Source organism: Pezoporus wallicus, unplaced genomic scaffold (genome assembly GCF_028554395.1).
Source record: "Pezoporus wallicus isolate ANWC-B61680 ecotype Strahan unplaced genomic scaffold, APGP_CSIRO_Pwel_v1 contig_6488, whole genome shotgun sequence".
NCBI classification, from domain to species: domain Eukaryota; kingdom Metazoa; phylum Chordata; class Aves; order Psittaciformes; family Psittacidae; genus Pezoporus; species Pezoporus wallicus.
Genome location: NW_026641738.1, coordinates 152341 through 174133, shown reverse-complemented (window position 1 = coordinate 174133; position 21793 = coordinate 152341). Strand labels below are relative to the sequence as shown.

At 42.6% G+C, this 21793-nt stretch overlaps 1 protein-coding gene across 2 annotated transcripts in view; it reads left to right on the top strand.

Annotated features, from left to right (window-relative positions):
- Positions 1 to 21051, top strand: part of WDFY2 (WD repeat and FYVE domain containing 2) — a 65315-nt gene extending 44264 nt beyond the window's left edge. For both annotated transcript variants that reach the window (XM_057425048.1, XM_057425049.1), the window contains exons 4-12: positions 6023 to 6077; positions 10167 to 10317; positions 11689 to 11801; positions 12713 to 12839; positions 14753 to 14858; positions 18145 to 18246; positions 19637 to 19767; positions 20065 to 20173; positions 20797 to 21051. In XM_057425048.1, coding sequence (XP_057281031.1) covers positions 6023 to 6077; positions 10167 to 10317; positions 11689 to 11801; positions 12713 to 12839; positions 14753 to 14858; positions 18145 to 18246; positions 19637 to 19767; positions 20065 to 20173; positions 20797 to 20826 — 924 coding nt within the window. In that variant the 3' untranslated portion in view covers positions 20827 to 21051. The remainder of the gene's footprint in view (positions 1 to 6022; positions 6078 to 10166; positions 10318 to 11688; positions 11802 to 12712; positions 12840 to 14752; positions 14859 to 18144; positions 18247 to 19636; positions 19768 to 20064; positions 20174 to 20796) is intronic.
- Positions 21052 to 21793: the final 742 nt, after the last annotated feature.

Below are 21793 nucleotides of genomic sequence, written 5' to 3'. Positions count from 1 at the left end.
TCTGAAGCTAAAGAAGGTAAAGAGGGGGGAAGGGATTGTCTGTGTTGCTTGATTTAGTCCCTTGTAGCTGCAGGCAGTTGTGTGGTAAAGGATTGTGCAGAAGATGCACTCCACAAACTTTCACAAATGATGAAATGTTACCATCCATAGCAAACCTAAGGCTTGTAAGAGAAGCCTCAACTGTCATGTGCTACAAGAAGTAGTGGAAGTAGGAATGGAAGAATGGCACAGGTAACCCCCTATTCAAGTCCCAGCAGTATTGGAGTGTTAGAAAAAAATCCCCAGGTACTTGAAGTGGGTTACAACTACCCTCTGAAGGAAGAATTTTCCTCCTGGGCACAGCGATGATGATTAGTTTAGCACAGGAGTATACAAGCAGGGCACAGTGACCACACAATAAGAGAATTTACTTCAACAAGGTGACCTCAGGGTACTTATTGTTGATTGTGTGGCCCTTGAAGGGAAAGTACATGGAATTTACTTGAGTAACTTGAAATATTTGGGAATTAGTCAGCTATTCCATGTTAGTACTTCTGCAAATGCGCAACATCTTTTGGTATGCTGAGTGCAGGGCCCAAAAAAATTGCTGAAAATCATTCTACATCTTCACTTTGACTGTGTAGAAGGAAAGGACTGCTGGCAAGGGCTGTAAGCTGGTACAATACCCTTGAGTGGGCCACATAATCTCAAACTAACCTTTTGGTAGTGCCCAGAAGTACTGCTTTTACTTTCAGGTGTAAATGGAGATAAGGAAGCGGAGCTGCCTTTTTTGTTTTGCATGAAATTTTTGTAAACTGTGTGGAATTTAGTTACAACATCAGGAATGTGTATGGTGCATTTTAAGAAGGATGGGCAGCAATGCTATAGTCACAGACAGATAGATCTTCCAGCAAAGCCACCATGAGGTGAGCTTGTATGGCAATCTTTCCTTGTGAAACAGGTTGACAATTTTTGTTTCTACAGAGATGAAAAGATTGTTTTCGACCCTTTGCAACTTCTCAATATGAAGGCTGCACACGTTTCACCATTCTCTTAGTGAAGGGTTGTCTAACATCTTGCTTGAAAAGCAGTGGTACTTAAAGTGGAAAAAAAAAAGTGGTTTTTTTTGTTGTTGTTGTTTTGTTTATTTTGTTTTGGGGGTTTGTTTTTTTTTTTTTTGAGAAGGAATGTCATTTCTGTTGCTTTGTGTATTAGCGAGTGCCTGAAGTGCCTTTTGGAAGCCAAAAGACTTTGTCATGGTCATAAATTCCTTGCTCAGATGTGGAGAAAAACATGTTTTAAAGGTGCAAATCTCTCAAGAATACCACAACAAGAGGCAACAGAGGAAAAGTCTGTTACTTGCAATAGACAGGAAACTCCCACAGCCAAGATGAGGTTCCTCACCTAATTTTATTCATCTGAAAGTTAGCTTCCTAGATAAAGTTAATCATTAGGGTCTGCAGCCAGTAAAGAAGAGGTGAATTAGCTTTGGAGACAACCGTGTTACTTATCCTAGAAACTGTTTTAAAATAGCATAAATCTCCCCATTTCTGGTTAGATTTAAATGAGGGTTATGGTTTTCAGGTAGCTGATTAAATTGATCCTTTTAGCTGACCATGCTCGTGTCTAGATGAAGGTGTTAGACACTTTGAGCAGGGTCACAAGGACCAAAGGGCACCAGAATAACCCCTTCAAAATTCTTCCTTAGGGATGGTACTTATTCGGGTAAGTCATCTTCCACATAATCTGATCTTGCAGATATCTACAGGGTTGGCCATAAACAGCATTTTGAATATCTGAGACTGAGTCAGGACCTACCTGTCAATGTGCACCCTTACCCTCCACCACTGTGGGAAGTTTTCCTTCAGGAAAACTACATGATAGTTTTTGTCCTCTCCCAGTTTTTGTACTTTCAAAAGTGAAAAAAAAAGTAATAATTTTACAGAGCTTTCTTTGCAGTAGGTACAGTGTCTTGACAGTAGATTTAAGAGTCTTCATTCTCTTCCATTTCTGAAGCAAGCTTCTTGTTCTCTGGGAGACATGGCAGTGCTATCAGTCACTTGTGTTAATGGGATGAGGTCAAGCCTTTAAGGAGATCCATAGTGTGCTGTCAAAATGGCATCACCTATCAAGAGTTTAAATTCCCTGGGTTGGGAACTAGGCTGTGAATGTGTAACACAACTAATTTATTAAGATTATTAACTTTCAGAAATGTGTTCAGTGGTCTAAGCAGAGGTCTCTAGTGTTATTTGGGGATACATCAGTTGTCATCCACCTGCAGCTCTGGGAAGGTGTGGCTCTTCCTTAGACCCTGTGCCATGTCTAGCACCCCCATGACCCTGAAATGGCACAGACTTGAGCATGGGTTTTGTTTGCCTTAACAAGAGTAATTTGAAATAGGATACTGATATTTCCAGGATGAGGATTTACAGAGGTCTTAGGCTCAAGAGAAGTTTGTGGTGGATGTATATGTTTCAGTGTGAGGAGGGTGTGCTCCATGAAGGTATAGTTGAGACTACACAACAGTGGGCACTACATTGGACAGTCTTTGCAGATGCTTAAGACTTCCTTCTGCTTTGTGAAGGCTTTCATGGTACCAAGTCTTATTATTGCAATAATAAGCTTACCTGAAACAGCCAAAACTGATCATTAACGGTTTCAGTACAGTAAAAAAAGATAGTAAAATAGCTCCAAAAAAAAACTGTGAAGAGCAAAGAGTGATCTTCCCAGAAAAAAAAAAAAAAATGTTTTTAAGCCCTACAAGGAGGGGTTTTGGTTTTACCATCCTGTGCACTCTGATAGATCTCAACCCCTCCTGCGCAAAAGGACTCACACATGACTATGACTAGGAAATCTTTCTTCCTTCTGTTAACAAGCACTGACTAAGCTGTGTGGGTCACCCCAGCCTTTCTAGCTGATTAAGAAGAGCCAAAAAGCTGCCTAATGAGAATTGAGTGTCAGCAGCTCTGAGAGGAGCAGAACATCTATGTACGGAAGGATTGAAAACCAGTTTCTGCTGCTAAAATGTTAAAGAGATGTAGTTGGTGTTTTTGTAGTGCATATGACACAATGTATGTGCAATAGGGCATGAATTTCTTGAGCAAGGTGCCCTGTGGTAAAATACCTGTCTATTGATGCAATTAATATGGTCGGCCTTGAAGGGGAGAGGGAAATGAGTGCAATCGAAGAACATATGATAATAGTGTAATGGGGAGCAGGGAGTAAAAGACCTGGAGAAAGATTAGAAAATGCAAAATAAGAAAATGCATTGCAAATTATGATATGCTTTCAAAGAAGAAAATGAGAAGCAAGAAGTCTGGGGGTTGGGGAGAAGGAAAAAATTCTATCCAGTGTTCAGGTTAATTGGAACTGTATTTGGTTTGTACTGTATTAATTTATCACTTTGGATGGAGCTGTGTATTAATAGCGCGTAGCTGTGGTTTGTATTAAAGCATACAGAGCTAATCAATACTTGGGTAAACCTTACAAACTGCAGTTGTGTTTGATTCACTGTATTATAATGGAGACTCAAAAGCCTTTTCAGTATTCCGATTGAATTATGGGACTGCTCCGATCATGGAACAAACAGTCCACATCAGATTTATCAAGGGGAAAAATGCAAAGAAAAATGAGAATGCAGACCACGTTCTTCATCCCACCAGCATCTGTGTGCCACCACAGTCAAAGCTGAGGACAGCCAAGTTGGTAGGAAAGGTAGACATATTATCCCACCATGTGTTACAGTAGTTGAAGCCATTTCTTTTTAAGTAACAATAGTAGAAAATCGACATTGATAGCAAATGTCCTTGCTTGAAGTAGGCTTTGTAGTAAAGCATTTCATATGGTGGTTTAGTGTTCTTTAGGGAGTGGTTAGTGAAAGGCACTTCTCCTGTAAGTAGCTAAGGAGGTATAGCAGATTTTTAACATTTGGTGGTTTATAGAGTTAAGGTGACCCTGGTATAGAAATTCAGCTGACTTAATTGATTTGTTACTGCTGTTTAAATAACACTCCCTATTGTAGTCCTCAGCTGCCAGGGGGAAAGCTAATGGGAGGCAGAACAGATTAAGGAAAAGAAGATGAAGTAGAGCAAGAGAACGCAGTTATAACTACTTTATAAACAGAAACCTGGAAACGGCAGAATGCATAGCTGCCTCAAATCACTCACAGTTGTTCTCCTGGAAGCTGGGACCTGTAGATGTTCTGCAGATTAGTACTGTGGCCTCTGCACCTTGGTGCCAAGCAGTAGCTGTGATGTGTTAGGGTAGTCCTAGTGCTTGAAAGCCATGCAGATTACCTACAGTGACCCCACAGAAAATGCTGAGTGACTTTTTTTTAAGTCCTGTTTGGAAACTGTGGGTAAATGCTGGCTTTTTGGAGATTGGAATGTCTTCTCATGCTCTTTTGCCTTAAATGTTTGGTTTGCCATAGAGTCTGTAGGCTCGTGAAATCCAGTCTTCTCTACTGTTGCACAGTGGTTTTGGCAGTGCTTACAGCCAACATTTCACAACTGTATGCCTTAAAAATTAGCTTATTTTGTGTTTATAATGTTTCTGTCTTTTTTTACCCTGTTTCAGATTGAATTAGGTTTCACTTCTTCAGTCCCCTTGGTAGATTAGCTCAGGGAGCTTTTGTGTAGGTAGCTATAAATTATTAACGCGATGTGTTTTTACATACCTTGTTTTTTCTTGGTGTTTCCCTGAGTATGTTGTGTACACATTGTAGATACCTGACAGCAGTTTGAAAGCTAATTCATGTGGTGGTGCCACAGAGCCTACCGTTTGCTTGTGTGTTTCCTCCAGAGAGATGTTGCAGGAGTTTTGTTGTGGCCACTTTTTTTCCCCAGCTTTGAGCAACTCTCCTCTTCAAAACAAGTGTCAGGGACACCCAGGTGCTCAGTCAGTTTAACCACATGGGGTTTTTCTCAGAACCAAGGCTGCCATGCAGACTCTCAGCTGCTGTTTTCATCATCTCCTTGTGCAAAGCCATACTGGTGGTTAAACAGCAGCACAAAGGCAGCAGGCTCAGAGCTAGTCCCCATAGATGTGTTCTTTCCTGGCCACAGGAATGAGCCCAGCTAGGTCACACCACCCATCTCTCCCTGGGTAGCTACATCGTGTGGAAAGCCACCCTTCATCCCATGCACATCTGTTTGTTAGCCACAGTGAACCAGTAGCAAAGTAAGAGAGTTTGGTTCTAAGGCACCAGTATAAATGCTAACCAATAGTTGAATAAAACCAAAGGGGAGAGAAAGTCTGAGTTTCTATTTATCTGAAGCACTGAGAGACTTTTGAGCAGAAACCTAAAATGTTTTCCCAGTATGCATTATAGACAGATTTTTGTTAGGTATTAGGAAGAAATTCTTCACTATGAGGGTGGTGAGACCCTTGTGCAGTTTGCTTAGGGAAGCTGTGGATGCCCCATCCCTGGAAGTGTTTAAGGCCAGGCTGGATGGGGCTTGAGCAACCTGGTCTAGTGGATGGTGTCCCTACCCATGGACGGGGGGTTGGAACTAGATTACCTTTAAAGGACCTTCCAACAAAAACCATTCCATGATTATTGGTACATAGTTTGGACTGTGTGATTTCAAGGGACTCTTACATACTTAGACTGAGTTTCCTGAGTGTTCAGGTGGGGGTGTAATGTATGCATACCCACGGGTACATGTGTATATGCACATGCAGGTTTCTGCCCAGGCAGTCCTGAGTAATAGGTATTTGCTACAAGCCAGACCTCAGGTCTCTCATTTCCTAGTACCTTGGCTCATAGCCAGGAATTACTGTCAGCTTTTTTGACTCCTTTTTTTAGTAGTTCATCTTTTATCTCCACCATTCTGTTCAGTAAGCACTTGTGATGTTGTTTCTCAGGCAGCTTTACAAAGTTCAGTTTTTCAGAGGGAGGTACTCAAAATTAGCAAAAGTGTAGACAGTACTGTGGTTGCAAAGAAGGGAGAGTTTACCTTGGTAACGAAATTAAATTAAACCACTCTCAAACCTTTCCATTTCCAAACACTGTTTCACTAGGTTTTTCTTTTCCCTCCCTCAGGAATTCATTTTATCAGAAGATTACAACAAGATGACACTAGTGAAAAGTTACCAGGGTAAGAACCATGATGCATGTTAATTGGTTTGTGTTATCATTAATTTTTGTTAATTGTTCTTGTAAAGATTGGGAATGGAGAGGTGAATTGCCGTGATTGATTTTATTTTTTTGACTAATGTAAATGCCGGTTTTATCAACAGATTTATAATGTGCTTTGTTCTGAGGTTACAAGACTTTTAAAGAGCTGTTTCATGTTCTGTTTTTCCCTTTAAATGTTCCTTTGAAATATCATTCTAGACAACAAACTGGCCAAAATCCAGGCTGCATTTGGGGAAGAGGAGTATTAATTTTTAATCTTTAGTGATCCAGTGTATCTAATGAAACGCTGTAGGAAACTAAGCCATCTTTTAGGGCTGAGGCATTCAGGACTGTAGCTTTTGGGGTTAGTCTAGTTATATTCCAGTAACTGTTGGCTTCAGTAATCTCAGGATTATCAGTGAGTACCTGCCATAGTAAAAGGTCAAGAAATGCTAATCCATGCCTTTTTTAACTATATTTTGGTATTCACTAATGTGATGTTTTAAGAAACCTAGTTAGTTATGCTTGTCAAACCTCTAAAGGACACTCTTCTTGGGACAGGTATTCTTACAAAAGTAACTAAAACATGTAAGAATTTCTTTTTATCTCTCATCTGCTGTTAGACTAGGAGGTGACATGGTATTATCTGGTATCATATCACATATGCTAAGCATTATGTTTCCGTATAGAGGCATCTTATATGTTGGCTTGAGATTTCTCACATACATTTTAAAATATATATGTACTCATGTATTTGAGTCTTACACCTTGAAAGGTTGAGAGGATAATTCAAATCTCTAAATGGAGTCTCTGGAGATCACTTTGTAACATTTAGATTTTAAGGCCTGAAGAGAATCTTGATTTTTGCAGAACACAGCTAACATGCACTGGCCTTTGAGTTTTACTTCAGCTGTTTAATGAATGTCTGCTGTACTGTAAAATTGAGATAGAATGCCTTCATTTTTTTCTTAGCTTGTAAAAGCTGAAGTAGAACATCCAGTGATGATAAAATATATATGTGAATCTTAAATATGATTGCTTCAGTCTGACGGTACAAGTCTTTAGTATCCAATTTTGTGATTGCCCCACAATCACCAAAGTTTCACACACTTAGATTTTATATTTAAGGGTTGTTGCACTGCACTGAAAAGTCCTATGACTGTTCTGTCACACCCTTTGTTATTAGGTCATATGTTTGCCTGCTTGGATTCAATCTTGCAGGCTAATCACAGCTGAGGAAGAGTGAGCTGAAATCTGCTGTATATGCAGAACAGCATATGTATGAGACCAGTTTTCTTGCCAAGCTCTTGAGGGAAAAGGCTGAAAATTTTGATGGGGGGAACATACAGCATATATCTTGGCAGGATGGCAGAATGGCCATTTGACTGTGGCCACCCACCCAAGACCTGGGGAGAACCCCTCATAAAATTAAAAGAAAAGATAAAGGAAAGCGAAGGCTGTTCTGGCCTTTTGTTGCAGTGTGCCAGATGTGCTGCTGCTGCAGAATCCTTTGCATAGGAAGATACCATGGAGAACCTCCATGGGTTGTCCTGTGGAAGAGCTCCATGCGTTCATATGGCATCCCCCAAATGCTGGACAACAGGGGATTAGAAGAGAGGTGAAAGAGAAGGAGATCAGAAGAGATCACAGTGTGACCACAGTCCCAACTGCAGTGGCCTCCTTCCTAGATTGCCCATCTCAGCATGGAAAAGTTTTTAATTTCTGGTCATTTTGTGTCAGGATTCTCAGATGATGTGTTATCTGAAAGTTGTTAACTTATTTTGGGGCAAGTGAAGCAATACTGAGCCCAGAATAGAAATTGAATACCATTTCAGTTGTAGCCCAAACCACAGTGACTGCTGACAGTAAACAGTGTCTGCCTTTGGGCTCTTTAAGCCAGTGTGCGTGATGCTCACTGATGATGTGTCCCTCAGGGACATGGAGCCCTGTCCCATTTTACTCCCTTGCTCCCAGAGTTTGATGTTTGGTAATTTCCTTGTTCAAGCTGATGGAAACTGTAAGATGCAGAAACTGGTTTTGGGAGTGGAAAGAGTGTGGTGATTCCAGGCTGCTGGGATCCCCAGACTGATGTGTGTGCGTGTGTTCCTCACATACCTGTGAGGCTATGGGTGTTGAAGAAACCCTTCCCTCCCTTCAGCAGCCTCAGCTGAAAGCTCTTTTGGGGGAGAGAGGGTAAGCAAAGCCTTAGCATGTACATCCCTTCGACCTCTTGGAATGTACTTATTTCATTAATGTCTATTCCATACCTGCCAGAGAGCACTGTCTCACCATCCATGGGCACCACTTCTAGTAAAAGGTACAAGCCCTGCCTTTTAGAAGAAGTTTTGGGAGGAGATTGAGGAGACTTGGGTGGTGGCAGGTATCCCTACAGCCAGTTCAAACCATGAGGAGCCAACGCTAGCAGTAGCATTTGCCACGTGCTGAGAAAACGTTCCTGGACAGGCCTTGAACAGTCTGATCTCAGCCAGGTTTGCAAGTCCTGCAGAAGTGCCTAGGTCCGCCTGTAGCACTCCTGGTGTACACAAGCCCCTGGGGCCTGTAAATGAGCCCATCAGATGATTGCAAAAGCATGCGTCCCATTATGGCCCTTTCTGCAGTGTACCGCTCCACCAACTAGTGCAGGTGAAGCGACCAACGGGTAGGTAGAGACAAGCATTAGTCACCTGTGGGGTCACTGAATTTCTTCCTAGAGATACCTGGAGGGTGGAGAGGAGAGAGGATCTGTTGAAGAGCTCAAGTGGCTCCTGGGTGGTCCCATCTGTCTGCCTTGATTACAAACTTGGAGTTTAAAAGTGTGTGGAAACAAGAGCCAAAATCTGAGCTCTTCTCTGGGCAAGGGTGAAAGCATCAGGGCACCGTTCATGTGTAACGCTGTAAACTGGTCTAGCTGCCAGTCACAGTTATGGCAACTTGTATAAATGCATCTATTGACTTTTCTCCTCAGGGAGTCTGGGTCTAAAAAGCAGCGTGGATCAGGAGCAGATGTTGGCTTGTGCAAGCCTTCTGTTCTTTGCTGCAACTTGCTCCCCTTCATAGGATTTGAGCACAGCTCTCATCTGTGCTGTATATTTGTATAGTGCAGGCAGCTCATACCATCTTCTTATTCCATTCTGAAGAATTTTTCTGCATTTCAAATGGAGGTTTCAGGCTGGGTTTTAAGCTTCCAAAGATATTTAATCTTTCCAGTGTGTCAGCTTTTACAGGAACAAATACAAGCACCCTGCTTTGCGTGACACGTTGCTGGGTCTCAGAACACTAATAAACCACTAGGGCTGCAGATTGAAGAGTGTGGCATTTGCTGCTAAATTACAGCTGAGAATAACTTTGCATGTCTTTCCAGGCACTTGTTTTATTAAAAAGTCATCTCAGTCAGCACTTCACAACCAAGCCCACTGGCCATTCATAAAAAAACCCATCTGTATAAGCCTGGGTTCCCTTGTTTTAATGAAAAGCTTTTGCTGGCTTTATTTAGGTAGCAGTAAAGATTTATTCCTTCAGCTGTATTGTTCATCTTACCCAGCTGTGATGTTTTTAGGGATTTCTGTTTTTTCTTTTTACTTTATCTTATTCCAATTTCCTTTTTTGCTGGTTTACATGCAACTTGCCTTTGGTGCAGGGTTGTGCCTGTGCTGTAACTCATCATTCTGCTGTGGTACCGCAATCTGCAGCCCAGATCCACCAGACCTCAAAAGAGGTTTACGTAGAGCCCAGAGTCTTTTGCACAATGGCAGCTTTGTTGATGATGATACAATGATGGAAGGAATACTTGTGCTACTGTAGAAGACACATGGCTGCAATAGGCATAGAATGAGTTAAGTCTTCCCTCTGCTCTTTTTCATGCAAACACTGAACATGCAGAGCAGGGACCTTACAAGCTTGCATGGTAGCTCATGTCAGTGGGATTGTCAAACACCAACTTCTTCTATAGGGAAGTGTGAGTGGGTGATTACGGATTTGAGGAGTTGGGTGCATCTGGTGTTTGCTGTGGTCTTCTGCCCCCATATTCTTCTCCACAATACAATTGTACGTCTGTCTGCTTAATTTCCAGCTCATCAAAGCAGGGTCATGATGATTCTGTTTGTCCTGGAGATGGAGTGGGTGTTAAGCACTGGACAAGACAAACACTTCACATGGCACTGTTCAGAGAGCGGCCAGCGCCTGGGAGGGTACCGCACCAGCGCAGGCGCCTGTGGCCTGCAGTATCCTTTGCTGAGCTTTCAGCTTTATTTCTGCTCTTTGGCACTCAAACAGTCATTTTCTAGTTGTGCTCCAAATTCTGTGCCCTGTACAGGTTCTGTACTTTGTGAGAGAAACTGTTATTTAAAGCCAATTTTAATAACTGTTCTCCTTGCTCTGTCTCCTTAATTTGTGGTGGCATATTTAGGTCTAAGCATTTTTGAGCAAAACAATGGGCAGTCTGCAGCCTTTTGTGGTCTGCTATTGTAATAAATATGGACAGGGCTTCATTTAAACATGCTTTCTTCTAAGAATTGATGGTACCAAAGTAGGTCACTGATCAGGTCAGTGTGCCTGTGTGTGCATGGTAAAAATTAAATTGCTTTAATATAAAATAATGAGTACTTGTCCTTCACTCTGGAACAGCCCAATATGTATTGGGAATTTGGCTTAACTAAAGACTAAATGGCTCCAGAAATGGCACTCAAGTGGCTTTTGCATCTACAGCTGCCCCAGCTGCCTGACAATAAAAGAAATATTAATTCGGCTTTATTGAAAATGAAAGGGAAGTGGAAAAGTAGGAGTTCTCAGGCTGAAACCAGGGGTTAAAATAAACTGACTTTTTAGTGCCCCACAGTGTACGTGGTATAGAATAGCTAGGGCTGGAAAGGACCTTAAGATCATATAGTTCCAATCCCCTGCCTTGGGCAGGGAAAAAAAAGTAGGTATGGATGATGTGTGCTTTGCAAGCTCATGGGAAGTGAGGTTGAATCATAATTACTGTCTGAACATGGGCTTACTTTATATAATCTGGTCATTGGGCCAGTCTAAATGGCATGAAGACTGAACTTAATTTTTAATTGAATGTTAAATACTTTTGAGAGTGTGATAAAGGAATTTGTCATGTATTTCTTTAATCTCTTCAGAAAATGCACCATTCCAAGTGATTCAAATTTTTGGAGGACACTTTAATTTGGGTCATCAGATGATGCTGGTGGAGGGCAGGTGAGGAGAGAATCATTGACAAATATTACAAAAAGTTTGGCAGAGCCAGGAATGTGGGATTTTCCCCCAGTGTCCCATGTGCATAAAATCAGTGCTATAATTCCTCTGTTCATGGGGAAGGGCTACTTCAAAGGTGTTTCATAACAAACCACAAATTGTGTTCTTTGAAATAGTCTCATTTTTCTCACTCTTTGCTTTACTAAGAGAGACTACATTATTAATATAAAGAGGTATGAGCTGGATGCCTAAAAGTACGCTCTGAATACCTCCTTGAGACTGAAGTACTATTCACAAAGTTGCAGTATACTTGTATTAAAAGAATTAATGAGTCATGAAAGGAATGCAAAGCTTGTATAAGCAATATTTTTGCCTCAACATTTGTCCACCAGATTTGATGTGGAAACACGGCACGTGTTTGTAGGTGATCATTCTGGGCAAGTGACCATACTCAAACTAGAGCAAGAGTCCTGCAGCCTTGTTACAACATTTAAGGGACACACAGGTAAGGCCTCAGGAGGAGACCCAGTTTGGTTCTTCATCTGTGCTTATTAGCATCATGGTGGTTTGACACGCCTAGGAAACACTAGGATGGCTTTTGTTAGTGCATAGCATTGAAGGAAGATAGACCTTAAATTGTCGCTACAGCTCAGGGAGGTTTATTGTTAAAAAACGGAGTGATCATACCTCTGATCAGAAAACTTCTAAGGCAGAAAACATCAGAATCAGTAGCTGTTAGTTAAAGCAGAGTGAGACTAGAATTAGTTGTGTTAATCTGGGGGGGGGGGGGGGGGGGGGGAGTGGGGGGAAAGGTGCTTCTCAAAGAAAAACAGTTTTGATAGACACTTGCCCAAGTGGAATACACACATCTTGGATGTTGCTTGTTTCACTGCTGCGACTGATGACAGTCCCACTTTAAAAACAGCAACCCTGGGATGTGATCCTGCCATCTAACAGAAGAAAAGGTTTTTTTCTTCAGTATTTTCTCTCCATATCTCTCTCTGATTGAAAGCTAATAGCTCAATCATGAGGTAGCACAAAGTAGTTCAATCCGTGTCCTAGGATAACGTGAAGTTGTCCATAGTATTGCACGCTTGCTTCTCTTTTGTAATCTGAAAATGATGGAGATGAAAAGCTGTAAAGTCACACTATGACCATCTTTCTGCTACACTATGCTGCTCAGTGGATTCATCCATGCAAGTGGCAGCATAGCCCTCTGCCCACAGAAGAGCGAAATGGGGCTTCAGCAGGTTTTCAGCCGGCAAGCACAGTGGCTGCATTTAGCCTTTGCTAAAGAGACCTGCATTTTAATCACTCCATGTATTTTGTTGTATCTTTATATATGTGTATATATACATACATATCTACAGTCCTGTCTTCCACTGAAATGACCGTTGTATGCATCTCCTGTTTCAGGTGGTGTCACTGCTCTTTGTTGGGACCCAATACAGCGAGTTTTGTTCTCTGGCAGTTCTGATCATTCCATTATAATGTGGGATATTGGAGGAAGAAAAGGAACAGCCATCGAACTTCAGGGACATAAGTACGTTCAAAGACCTTCCTCCTGCTTTTGTGGGAGAAAAACTAAAGGCAGAAGCAACACCTGGAAACAAACAGCCCAAAGTCCTTCACAAGCCTCAAGCTTTTATGTGTGACTCCCTGTGGTCCATATGCAACAGGAATAAGTTGCTTATAGTAAGTTTTCCAGCACTGGGCCCACAGGCTGGTTTGAGAGGCTGCAAAGGGTGGTGAAGTAAAACACAGTATCTACAGTCCTTAATGTTCTGAATGTGTTATGCCAGAGCCTGCGTCTTTGTTGTAAAGAGGGTCCTGAAAGGAGAACAGCTGCAGAGAATTCTCGGGGTTTAGGTGCTAAGGTCTTTCCTTCCTCTAGAGGGAGCATCAGGCTTGGATAATTAGTCCTTTTTTCCTCCACGCTGACTTTCTGTATGCCACTTTACCTACAGCATGACTTCTAAGTAATGTGCTTTACCCATAGGAGCCTTCACTATCTCCTCAATGCAAAGAGGCTTCATCTTTGCACTTAGAGAGCTCATACTTGCATAGGATAGCAAGATGTCTTTGAAGAATAGGCGTGTGCTGGGCATTGAGTAGAGATCAGAACGGCTCTAGTTGCAGTGATCTGCTAGCCTTTTAACACTAGCAATGCAACGGGGTTGTTTCAGTGTATAGGGAGTGCATATATTTGGGGCTTGTGTGCAGGCTTAGGTCTGGAGAGAAAAAAATCTTGTGGTTTTGGTCTAACAGTTTCTTGCATACTCATACGTTTCTTTTGAGAGATACTTCACTCTGCTGAGCGATTTCATGCCACTGGAATTTCAGAGCACTGCAGAGCCTTTGCTGAAATTTTCTGATCACCCTTGTACCCTACCAATGGTGCTTGCTAATGCACTGCTGCTAGATTTATTGCTGTGGAAATTAGTTCTCCTAATACAAGGCTAGTCTCTGGATCTTAGTCTGTGACATGGCTGTTGGCTGGCATTGTACAGCACAGAGACCTGGTTGCAAGGACAACAGGGACTAAGAAATATTACACCTGATGGTGCTGCTGCCATTGGCAGGAGGGCACTGTGAAGGCAGGCTGTACTGTACCAAACTGTTCCATAAACACATTTTCCTTTGGAGGAGCAGCCACATGCACAAGCAAATGCACTAGCATTGAAGTCCTTTGAGTAGACAATGCCAGTGGTGGTAGCAAAGAAAACAAAATGTTATGGTTATTTCCAGTCACTGTACACTCAGTTACTGTCTCTTTGTAATTGTTTTTTTCTATCATAGTGTTGTATGGTCTTTGTTTCCTAGGTTATAAATAGCTTGAGAAAAGACCTGGGTTTCTTTCTTTTAAGAAGGACTGAACCCAGCTTTGGGGGTTTAAGCTGAATTATTTCTCCCATGCTGCTTTTTCCTTAAAAGAAGAAGCAGAAGCACCTAAATCTTCTACCTTGCCTTGAGAAGGCCTAGGAACAATTTGGTCATTCCTTTATTATTTTTTTAAATACTCTTTGCTTGTTAATGCAAAAAGAAAATCTTCAGTAGCTTCTCGGTGCTTCATTCCTAGGAGTTGCAGAGATTTACAAAAACAAAGTTGTTACTGTCTGACAGAGAAGGTGCCTTACTGGGGCTGTGTTTATGCATCCAGATGTGCCTTCGGAGAGCAGTTCAGGCTTCCCAGTGCAGCTGGGACTTTCCATCTCAGGAGCAGCCAAAGCACTTATCAGGACAGTTATCTTTTTGTTTTTGTGGATGCTGCCCAGATGAGCAACACTGTGGTTTTGGTCCCAGCTAGACAGCAATGGCTGGTTTGCGTCCCATGGCTGCTGTGTACAATGGGGAGGGGGGAACATATGGACAAACAACTGGTTTGTACTGGTTTATTTACTTACTTGTGTGCTAGGCATAGATGGCTGATCAGTAACTGTCTTGTTTCTTTTTCAGTGATAAAGTTCAGTCTCTCTCCTATGCTCACCACACTCGGCAGCTCATCTCCTGTGGTGCAGATGGAGGAATTGTTGTCTGGAACATGGATGTTGAGAGGCAGGAGGTAGGTGCTTGGTTCTTGCCAATTTAGTGTGAAACAATCTTGGGAAGAAGGGGCCTTTCTAAAATGTGCAACTTTCAATCTGAAGAAAATTATTCCAGGCTTTAAAAATGTTTTTTGGACATGCTACAGTTGTTATTACAGCAATTACACTGTGCCTTTGATAATATGGTACAGGGGAAATTGTCTGGCAGAAAATGTGTGTGAAGTAGGCTGCTAAAGTGTGAAGTAGGCTGCTCTGAAAGACAACCTCTAAGGGGAGGGTATTGTGAGATGTTCTGCTTTGTTTTTCAGCACATCATGAGAAATATTATCAGTTCAGCGGTAAATGAATGGATTGATAATTATTAGGGGGGTTTAAGAAAACGTAACAAGAAAATTCTTTGTCATCTCTGCAACTCAGGCTTTTTCCTATACTTGCTAAAAAGATATTTAACTAGGACTTCAATCTCACCCACTACTTGATCTTGCTTACCTCTGGTGTAACCATGTAGAAGCAGGGTAAGCGACTTTGCTGATCCAGACAGTAGGATTTCACCCACGCCTTCCTAATTCCTTTTGTGCTGTGCAGTCAGTGAATGTAAGTGGGGGCAAATGTGCACTCCAGGTCTTCAGCACTGCTGGAGCAGCCTCTGCTTGGTGATTTCAGAGACCTGACTCAGGAAGGGGGAGAGAAGGAACACTGTGCTGAGTGAGTCAGGCGTCAGTGTGGCAAATCCTGGTGACATGAGTCACAGCAAACCTCTGCCGTGTTCCTGCAGGGGGTAGGGAGGCACCCTGAGTACCTGCAGCAGGTGGGTTTGAGCAAGGCTTTTGGCCTCATGGGTTACACCAGCTTTGCTGGTTCTCAAGAGGCCCTGAGTCATGTGTGATTCCCTTGAGCAAGAAGGAAAGCTAAGTGGAAAATTGGATTTTAAAGAAACCTGCTGAAATAGGCATAGGGAGGAACTGAGCTCCCTTTTTAATGTGAATTAGCATTCCAGTTGGCTGTCTTCAATGCTAATCTAATGGCCAATTATGTCATCAGCTCCCAAAGTGAAACGAAAGCAGTGTGGCTTCCTCTTTCCCAACAGATGTTTCCTTTTTGCTGCAACTCAAACATCCAGAAATACAAACTTTTTATTTATTTGCTGCCTTTGAAAGGCTACAGTAAGGGTAAAGGACTGGCTTGTCACAAACCAGGCAACAATGCTGTGAGAAGGCTGGTTTAAAAAGTGGAGGAAACATACCATTAGCTAAATGGGGGCTTAGCAGCAAGTGCTAATGGGTGCGCTGCTTTCTCTGACTGTGGCTATGTGGGCTTGTTCATTTTATCAGTAGCACAATAGGGTGCTCATGGTGCTGAACCATCCCCAAAACATGAACCTTTGAGATTTTAATACCGACCTTGGCTTGGGGTCCCAGAGCATTTTGTTCTGGAATTTGGCTTTTATATTTTTGCCCTTGTTTAAGGGTTTTCTCCATGTGATGCATGCCCAGTACTCACTTTGATGTTATCAGATTTTCTCATATCTCTGAGACTGCATTAGAGTGAGTGAAACCATTTTAGCCCTTGATTCTTTATTTCCTTCTCTGTTTTTAAAAAGCTGTAAGAAGACAACATCTGAAGGATGCTAGAAGCTGTGTTTCTATTTGACTACAAAGTGGTTACTTGTCACAAGCAAAATGTCTTCATCTATAATGTTATGTGTAAGAGATGAAAACTGTAACACACAATGTAAATCTGTAGGCATTAAATGGAAAGACTGCTGTGGGTAGAAAAGACAATTATTTGCCAGTAGAATGAACTGCCTTTAGAGTAAATGGCAGAAGAAGGTGATGCAGATGGTTGCTTTATGGCTGGGGGTCAAAGCTGTTCTTAGAGCTGAGGGTCTACACCAGCCTTACCTTATCTTTGTCTGGCTTTTGTATTATTTTCAATTCTTAATCTCAGCTATGTTTCTTGCCATTTTAAATTGTAGCACATGGGGAGCCAGTGGCTCTGGTAAGACAACTGCAGTTTGCTTATAGGACTTCCTCACAAAGTTTTAAACATTATTTACTGTTCATTTAATCTCCTGGGGTTGGTGGGACTGGTGGGAGTGTGTTGCAGTGGCGCTGAGACAGTGCTGGCAGGGCTGTCATGGTCTGGCTGGGGCTGCCCCACTGAGGGGACAAGATGGACACACTTGCCAGCACTGGCTTTGGGATGAGCTCATGTCGTGGCAGAGCAGAGAAAGGAGCAGAAGTCATCTGCAGGGAAGGAGTATGACTCTTGCTAGGTCAGGTTAGGACACAGACTGACAGCCCACCAGCTGCAGAGGGGTCAAGAACCAAGAATCTTCCCAAGTCTCGCATCTCCCAGAGGGTTTCCTAAACACTGTGGGGAGACACACCATGTTCCCCAAGCAGCTCAGTGCAAGACAAGTGTTGGGGGAGCCAAATGTAGGGGAGGAGATCGACTGTCCCTTCTGTGTACTCCCCTGCCACTTCAGGCATCTCCTGAGCTCTTTCAGGATCTGGTAAGACTTGCTTCCCTGCAGGGTGTCTGGTCTATACTACTCTGCACAGCAAAGCCTGGCCGCAGGAGAGAGAAGCGCCTTTAATATTTTCTTTCTTTAAATCTTCATACCCTCTTAATTCACAATGTGAGTGCAAAACTACACACTGTGTTAGAAAATGGAAAACCTCTCTTCTTCATCTTTGTGTAAAAGCGGGGAAAAGAGCTGATTTAGGGTTTAGACTTGTTCAGGTGAATCTCGTCTTTCTTACCCTTATGTGTGATTTGTATCATAGATACCTCTGACAGCAAGAATGCCTCTTACAGTATTAAAGAAAGAAATACTAAATAAAAAAACCAAACCAAATCAGCATTTCATATACCTTCCACTTCCCTCCAGATGAGCTATTGCAAATACTAATTGTCCTCAGATCCTACCAGAGGCAATAGCAGATGGTAAATGCTGTCCAGACAGGACAGAATATTTTTATATGCTTAATTCCAGATTTGGAGAGGTGAGGGAAGCTTGTCTGTTGCTGGGTTATTTTTATGGTCTTATAATCAAACCCTGCTTCATGATTCGGATGAGAAGTGTTCTTCCTGCATCCTTCACAGATCAGAGCTGAGCCAAAAAAGACATCCCAGGGAACAATTAAGATGGCATCTTGTGAGAATGGGGATTTTTAATCAAGTTTTGTTGGCCAAGTCACTGCACCCCAACATATAATTTTTGTCCTATTTCTAGGATCCATTGGAAGATTTTTTGTTTGTTGATCAATCCCATTTTGTCTTTATGTGTGTGTGTTGCAGACCCCGGAGTGGCTGGATAGTGACTCTTGTCAAAAATGTGATCAGCCTTTCTTCTGGAACTTCAAGCAAATGTGGGACAGTAAGAAAATAGGCCTCAGGCAGGTTTGTATGCATTCCTTTTTGTGTTAACAGTTAGGTTGTTCTGTCATAATAGATCGTGATAACCTTTTTCCCCTACAGCCTTGAGAACTTGCACCTTATTCTTCTGCTGATGAGGCTTGATTTATGACACTTCTTTTTTCTCCTTTTTTTTTCTTTTTCTTATCCAGTCCCTATAATAACCACATGTAATAGGCCTTGAGCTGTGCAAATTGGTTTTGGCCCTTCCATGGCTTTAGCCATGTGGGATTTTGCTTATTGTTAGTTGAATGTGTTGTAGAAAGAAATTTGCAGCTGATTTTTGGAGACTGTGCTGGAACGAAAGCTGTTTTAAGTGAGGTTGGGTAAACATCTGTAACTGCTCAGGCTGTGTTAGAAAAGGCTTATTGGTCTGCTTGGAACATGCTGCTGCGTTTTCCTGCCCAGTAGGAGACGGCTGCGGATTGCAGGCTTTTGGTAGAGGGGTGTAAAAATGCTACAAGGGATGTTCTCATGAAGCTTGGAGAAGTCAAGTGCCTGGGGCACAAGTGAGCTGCATCTTCTCTTTATGTAATGCTCATCACAGCAGATCCTGTCTATCCTTTGGCTGATGAGGCAGCCTTGTCATCCTACACAGCCAGTGCATGAGAAAACGTGAGGTGGGCAGCATCAAAATACAGAAACACAAGTGCTTCTGGGGCTGAAAATGGCCAAAGGAGTTGACCAAGGTGATTAGATGGTAGATGTTGGTACTTAGAGACTGGGATGAGACTCCAGAATGACACTGTGCTGATATATCCCTGTCCTGCCTCAACCTGGAGATGTTTTAATGTGTCACATGCTGCTGAGTGGTGTTGTCACCCCTATAATCCCCCAAAGTGGCACTTTTGGTGTCAGGGTAATTACAGCTCCCAGCCCTGTGGCAGGTGCCGAGCTGGCTGGGACACATCTGGGTGCATAGTAGGGCTCTTTGCCCTGTCCTCCTTGTCTCTAGTTGTGCTTACCAAAGGAGGACAGCTTGGACTTCCTTCTGCGTTCTACCCTGTTGAAAGCCCCCCTGTAACATTGGTCACACTCGATGTAGAAGCCCAGGTACATCCACACATGCCAAGTGGTGGAGGCAGGGATGATTTACTAGGTGGTGTATGGTATCAGCCTGGAGCTTGGGAGAGAGGTAGAGTCCACATAGCTTGTGTAGTGCTTTATCTGCCACTTCCCTGTGTCCATGCTAGTGATCAGCTGCTGTGTGCCGAACAGGAGGAGCCTGTTTTCCTTCATCTTCCCTGGAAGTCACTTTCCTGTTTGCTACAGCCTTAGCTGGGTATTGCTGGAGCAAGATGATAGAGCCAGCAGGACCTGAGGAGTAATATGGATTTGTGGCTGAAGATGGCTTTCTGTGTGTTGTCTCTTACAGCATCACTGCCGGAAGTGTGGCAAAGCTGTGTGTGGCAAATGCAGCTCCAAGCGCTCCTCCATCCCACTGATGGGGTTTGAGTTTGAAGTGAGAGTCTGTGATAGCTGTCATGAGTCCATAACGGATGAAGAGTAAGTGTGGACACTGGGCTGGCTTGCACTGGAGTAAGCCAAAACTCCTGCCTCCAGGAGGGCCCAGGCAGATGCGGTCTGAGAGGGAGCAGTGAAGCAGAGCGGTCCCTGGAGACCACCAAGCTGGGAGGGATAGAGAGCTCTCATGCCAGAAAGTTCTTAAAATGGCACTTAAGGAGAGATTGCTGAATTAATGACTTAAAGCAGCATTCAAATATTTATTTCCTCAATAGAGAACATTTTGGGGGAAAATCCTGCAGTCACAGTCTTTTCTGATTCTTTGATTCCTTTCTTCAGGCGGGCACCCACAGCTACTTTCCATGACAGTAAGCACAACATCGTTCACGTACACTTTGATGCAACCAGAGGATGGTTGTTGACTTCGGGGACAGACAAGGTTATTAAGGTAAGAGCAAGCAGGTGGCTCTAGCTCCTGTATTTCATTTCTCCTTCCTCTCCTGTGTGGCTGCAGGTATGTTCTACCCGCTTTCTTCTATCCAGACACTTCTTGCTAATGGACTTCTGCCCAATAAGGATTAACGAAGTCTTGGTCTATGAAGTTATTGTCTGAAGGAGCTGAGACAGGTGTTCATTGTAACTTTTCCTCTGGGAAGACAAACTGTGTTTCAACATGGTGAACCTCAGTTTGGGTGGCTGGATAAAGAAAGAGCTAAAATAATGCATAAGTTTATAACAAAGCTTGAATAATTAAAAACCCCTAACAATTGCATTGTGTTATGTCTACACTAATCATTCAAGTTAGCAATATAGTATGGGGGTTTTGGTTTCTCTTAAGGCCAGCTATGAATCCGGCTCATAAGGGTAAAGCATAGTGACATATAAAATGTGATTTGGTCAACCTCCACCAGTCTGACAGAGTGCTGGAAAACAAACTTCTTCAGACTTGCAGCATCCACCTCTAGTCATAGAACCTCTATCAATCAAACCAACACAAAAAGGATTACATTTATACTGTATCTTACAATGTTTTACCATTATTCACTATGTTATATTTTACTGTATTAACAGTTGTGGGATATGACACCAGTAGTGTCTTGATGGTACATCGGTGGAACTTGAGAAGTGATATTTACAGAAGAAACAGATATCCTAACCCTAATCATCCTGCAGAAGATAGATAACGCTGGGCATACACAGCAGATGAGAAGGCAACTAATGTGTTTACAAGAATTTTACGTCCTCTGCTTGATCAAGGCTGAACATTTGCACGAAGACTCTTTCCACTTACTCTCAAAATATACAAGAAAGTATTTTTTTAACTAATGGTTTGTACGATCTTATTTCTGTTGTCTTGAGTTTGTTTGGGAAATCTGTGTGCAGTGCAATTTTTAGTTTTTATATTTTACTATGTCGAGATACTTGCTGCTTTGTACAGAGGGTTCTTAGGGTGTGTCTTACCATGTGAGGGATTGCTAGCAACTTACTGTATAAGGCAACCAGCTCTCCCCACAGCAAGTACCCGTTGATTTGGGATGTGCCTGCTGACCATGCTCTCTGCAGTGGAGGACTTCGAGGCGCGGCATTGCATGCTCTCTGGGTGCATCACCAAGGAGCTGATGGACTATTGCAATTCCTAAAAGGGCTCTACCATCTACTTGTCCTAGTGGGCATCATCCGGAGAGTGTTTCATTGGTTTCTAGTAGCTAAAGTCCATCTTTCTGCCTCGTCCCTTGCTGCACAAGTTGCAAAACCAAGGGGCAGGTTGCTTAGCAACTAATTTCTACAAAAACTGAAATACTTCTCTGGCTCAGAGCATTACAGGGAGCACACAGGCCTGCTTGAGTCTGATGAGGCTGACAGGCTGATTCAAATTAAATTATTAGCAACATGAACTTTTGGGAGTATGTGCATGGAGGGGGGCAGGTCTAAAACTGGTCTAGGTCTGAAAAGTCTGGTTTACCTCTACCTCTACCTTGCACAGCAAACTTTCGGCATTTATACCTGTCTGTGTTGTTGAAGATGAATTTGATTCTTCTGATTTCCATACAGTTAGTCATATTTATTT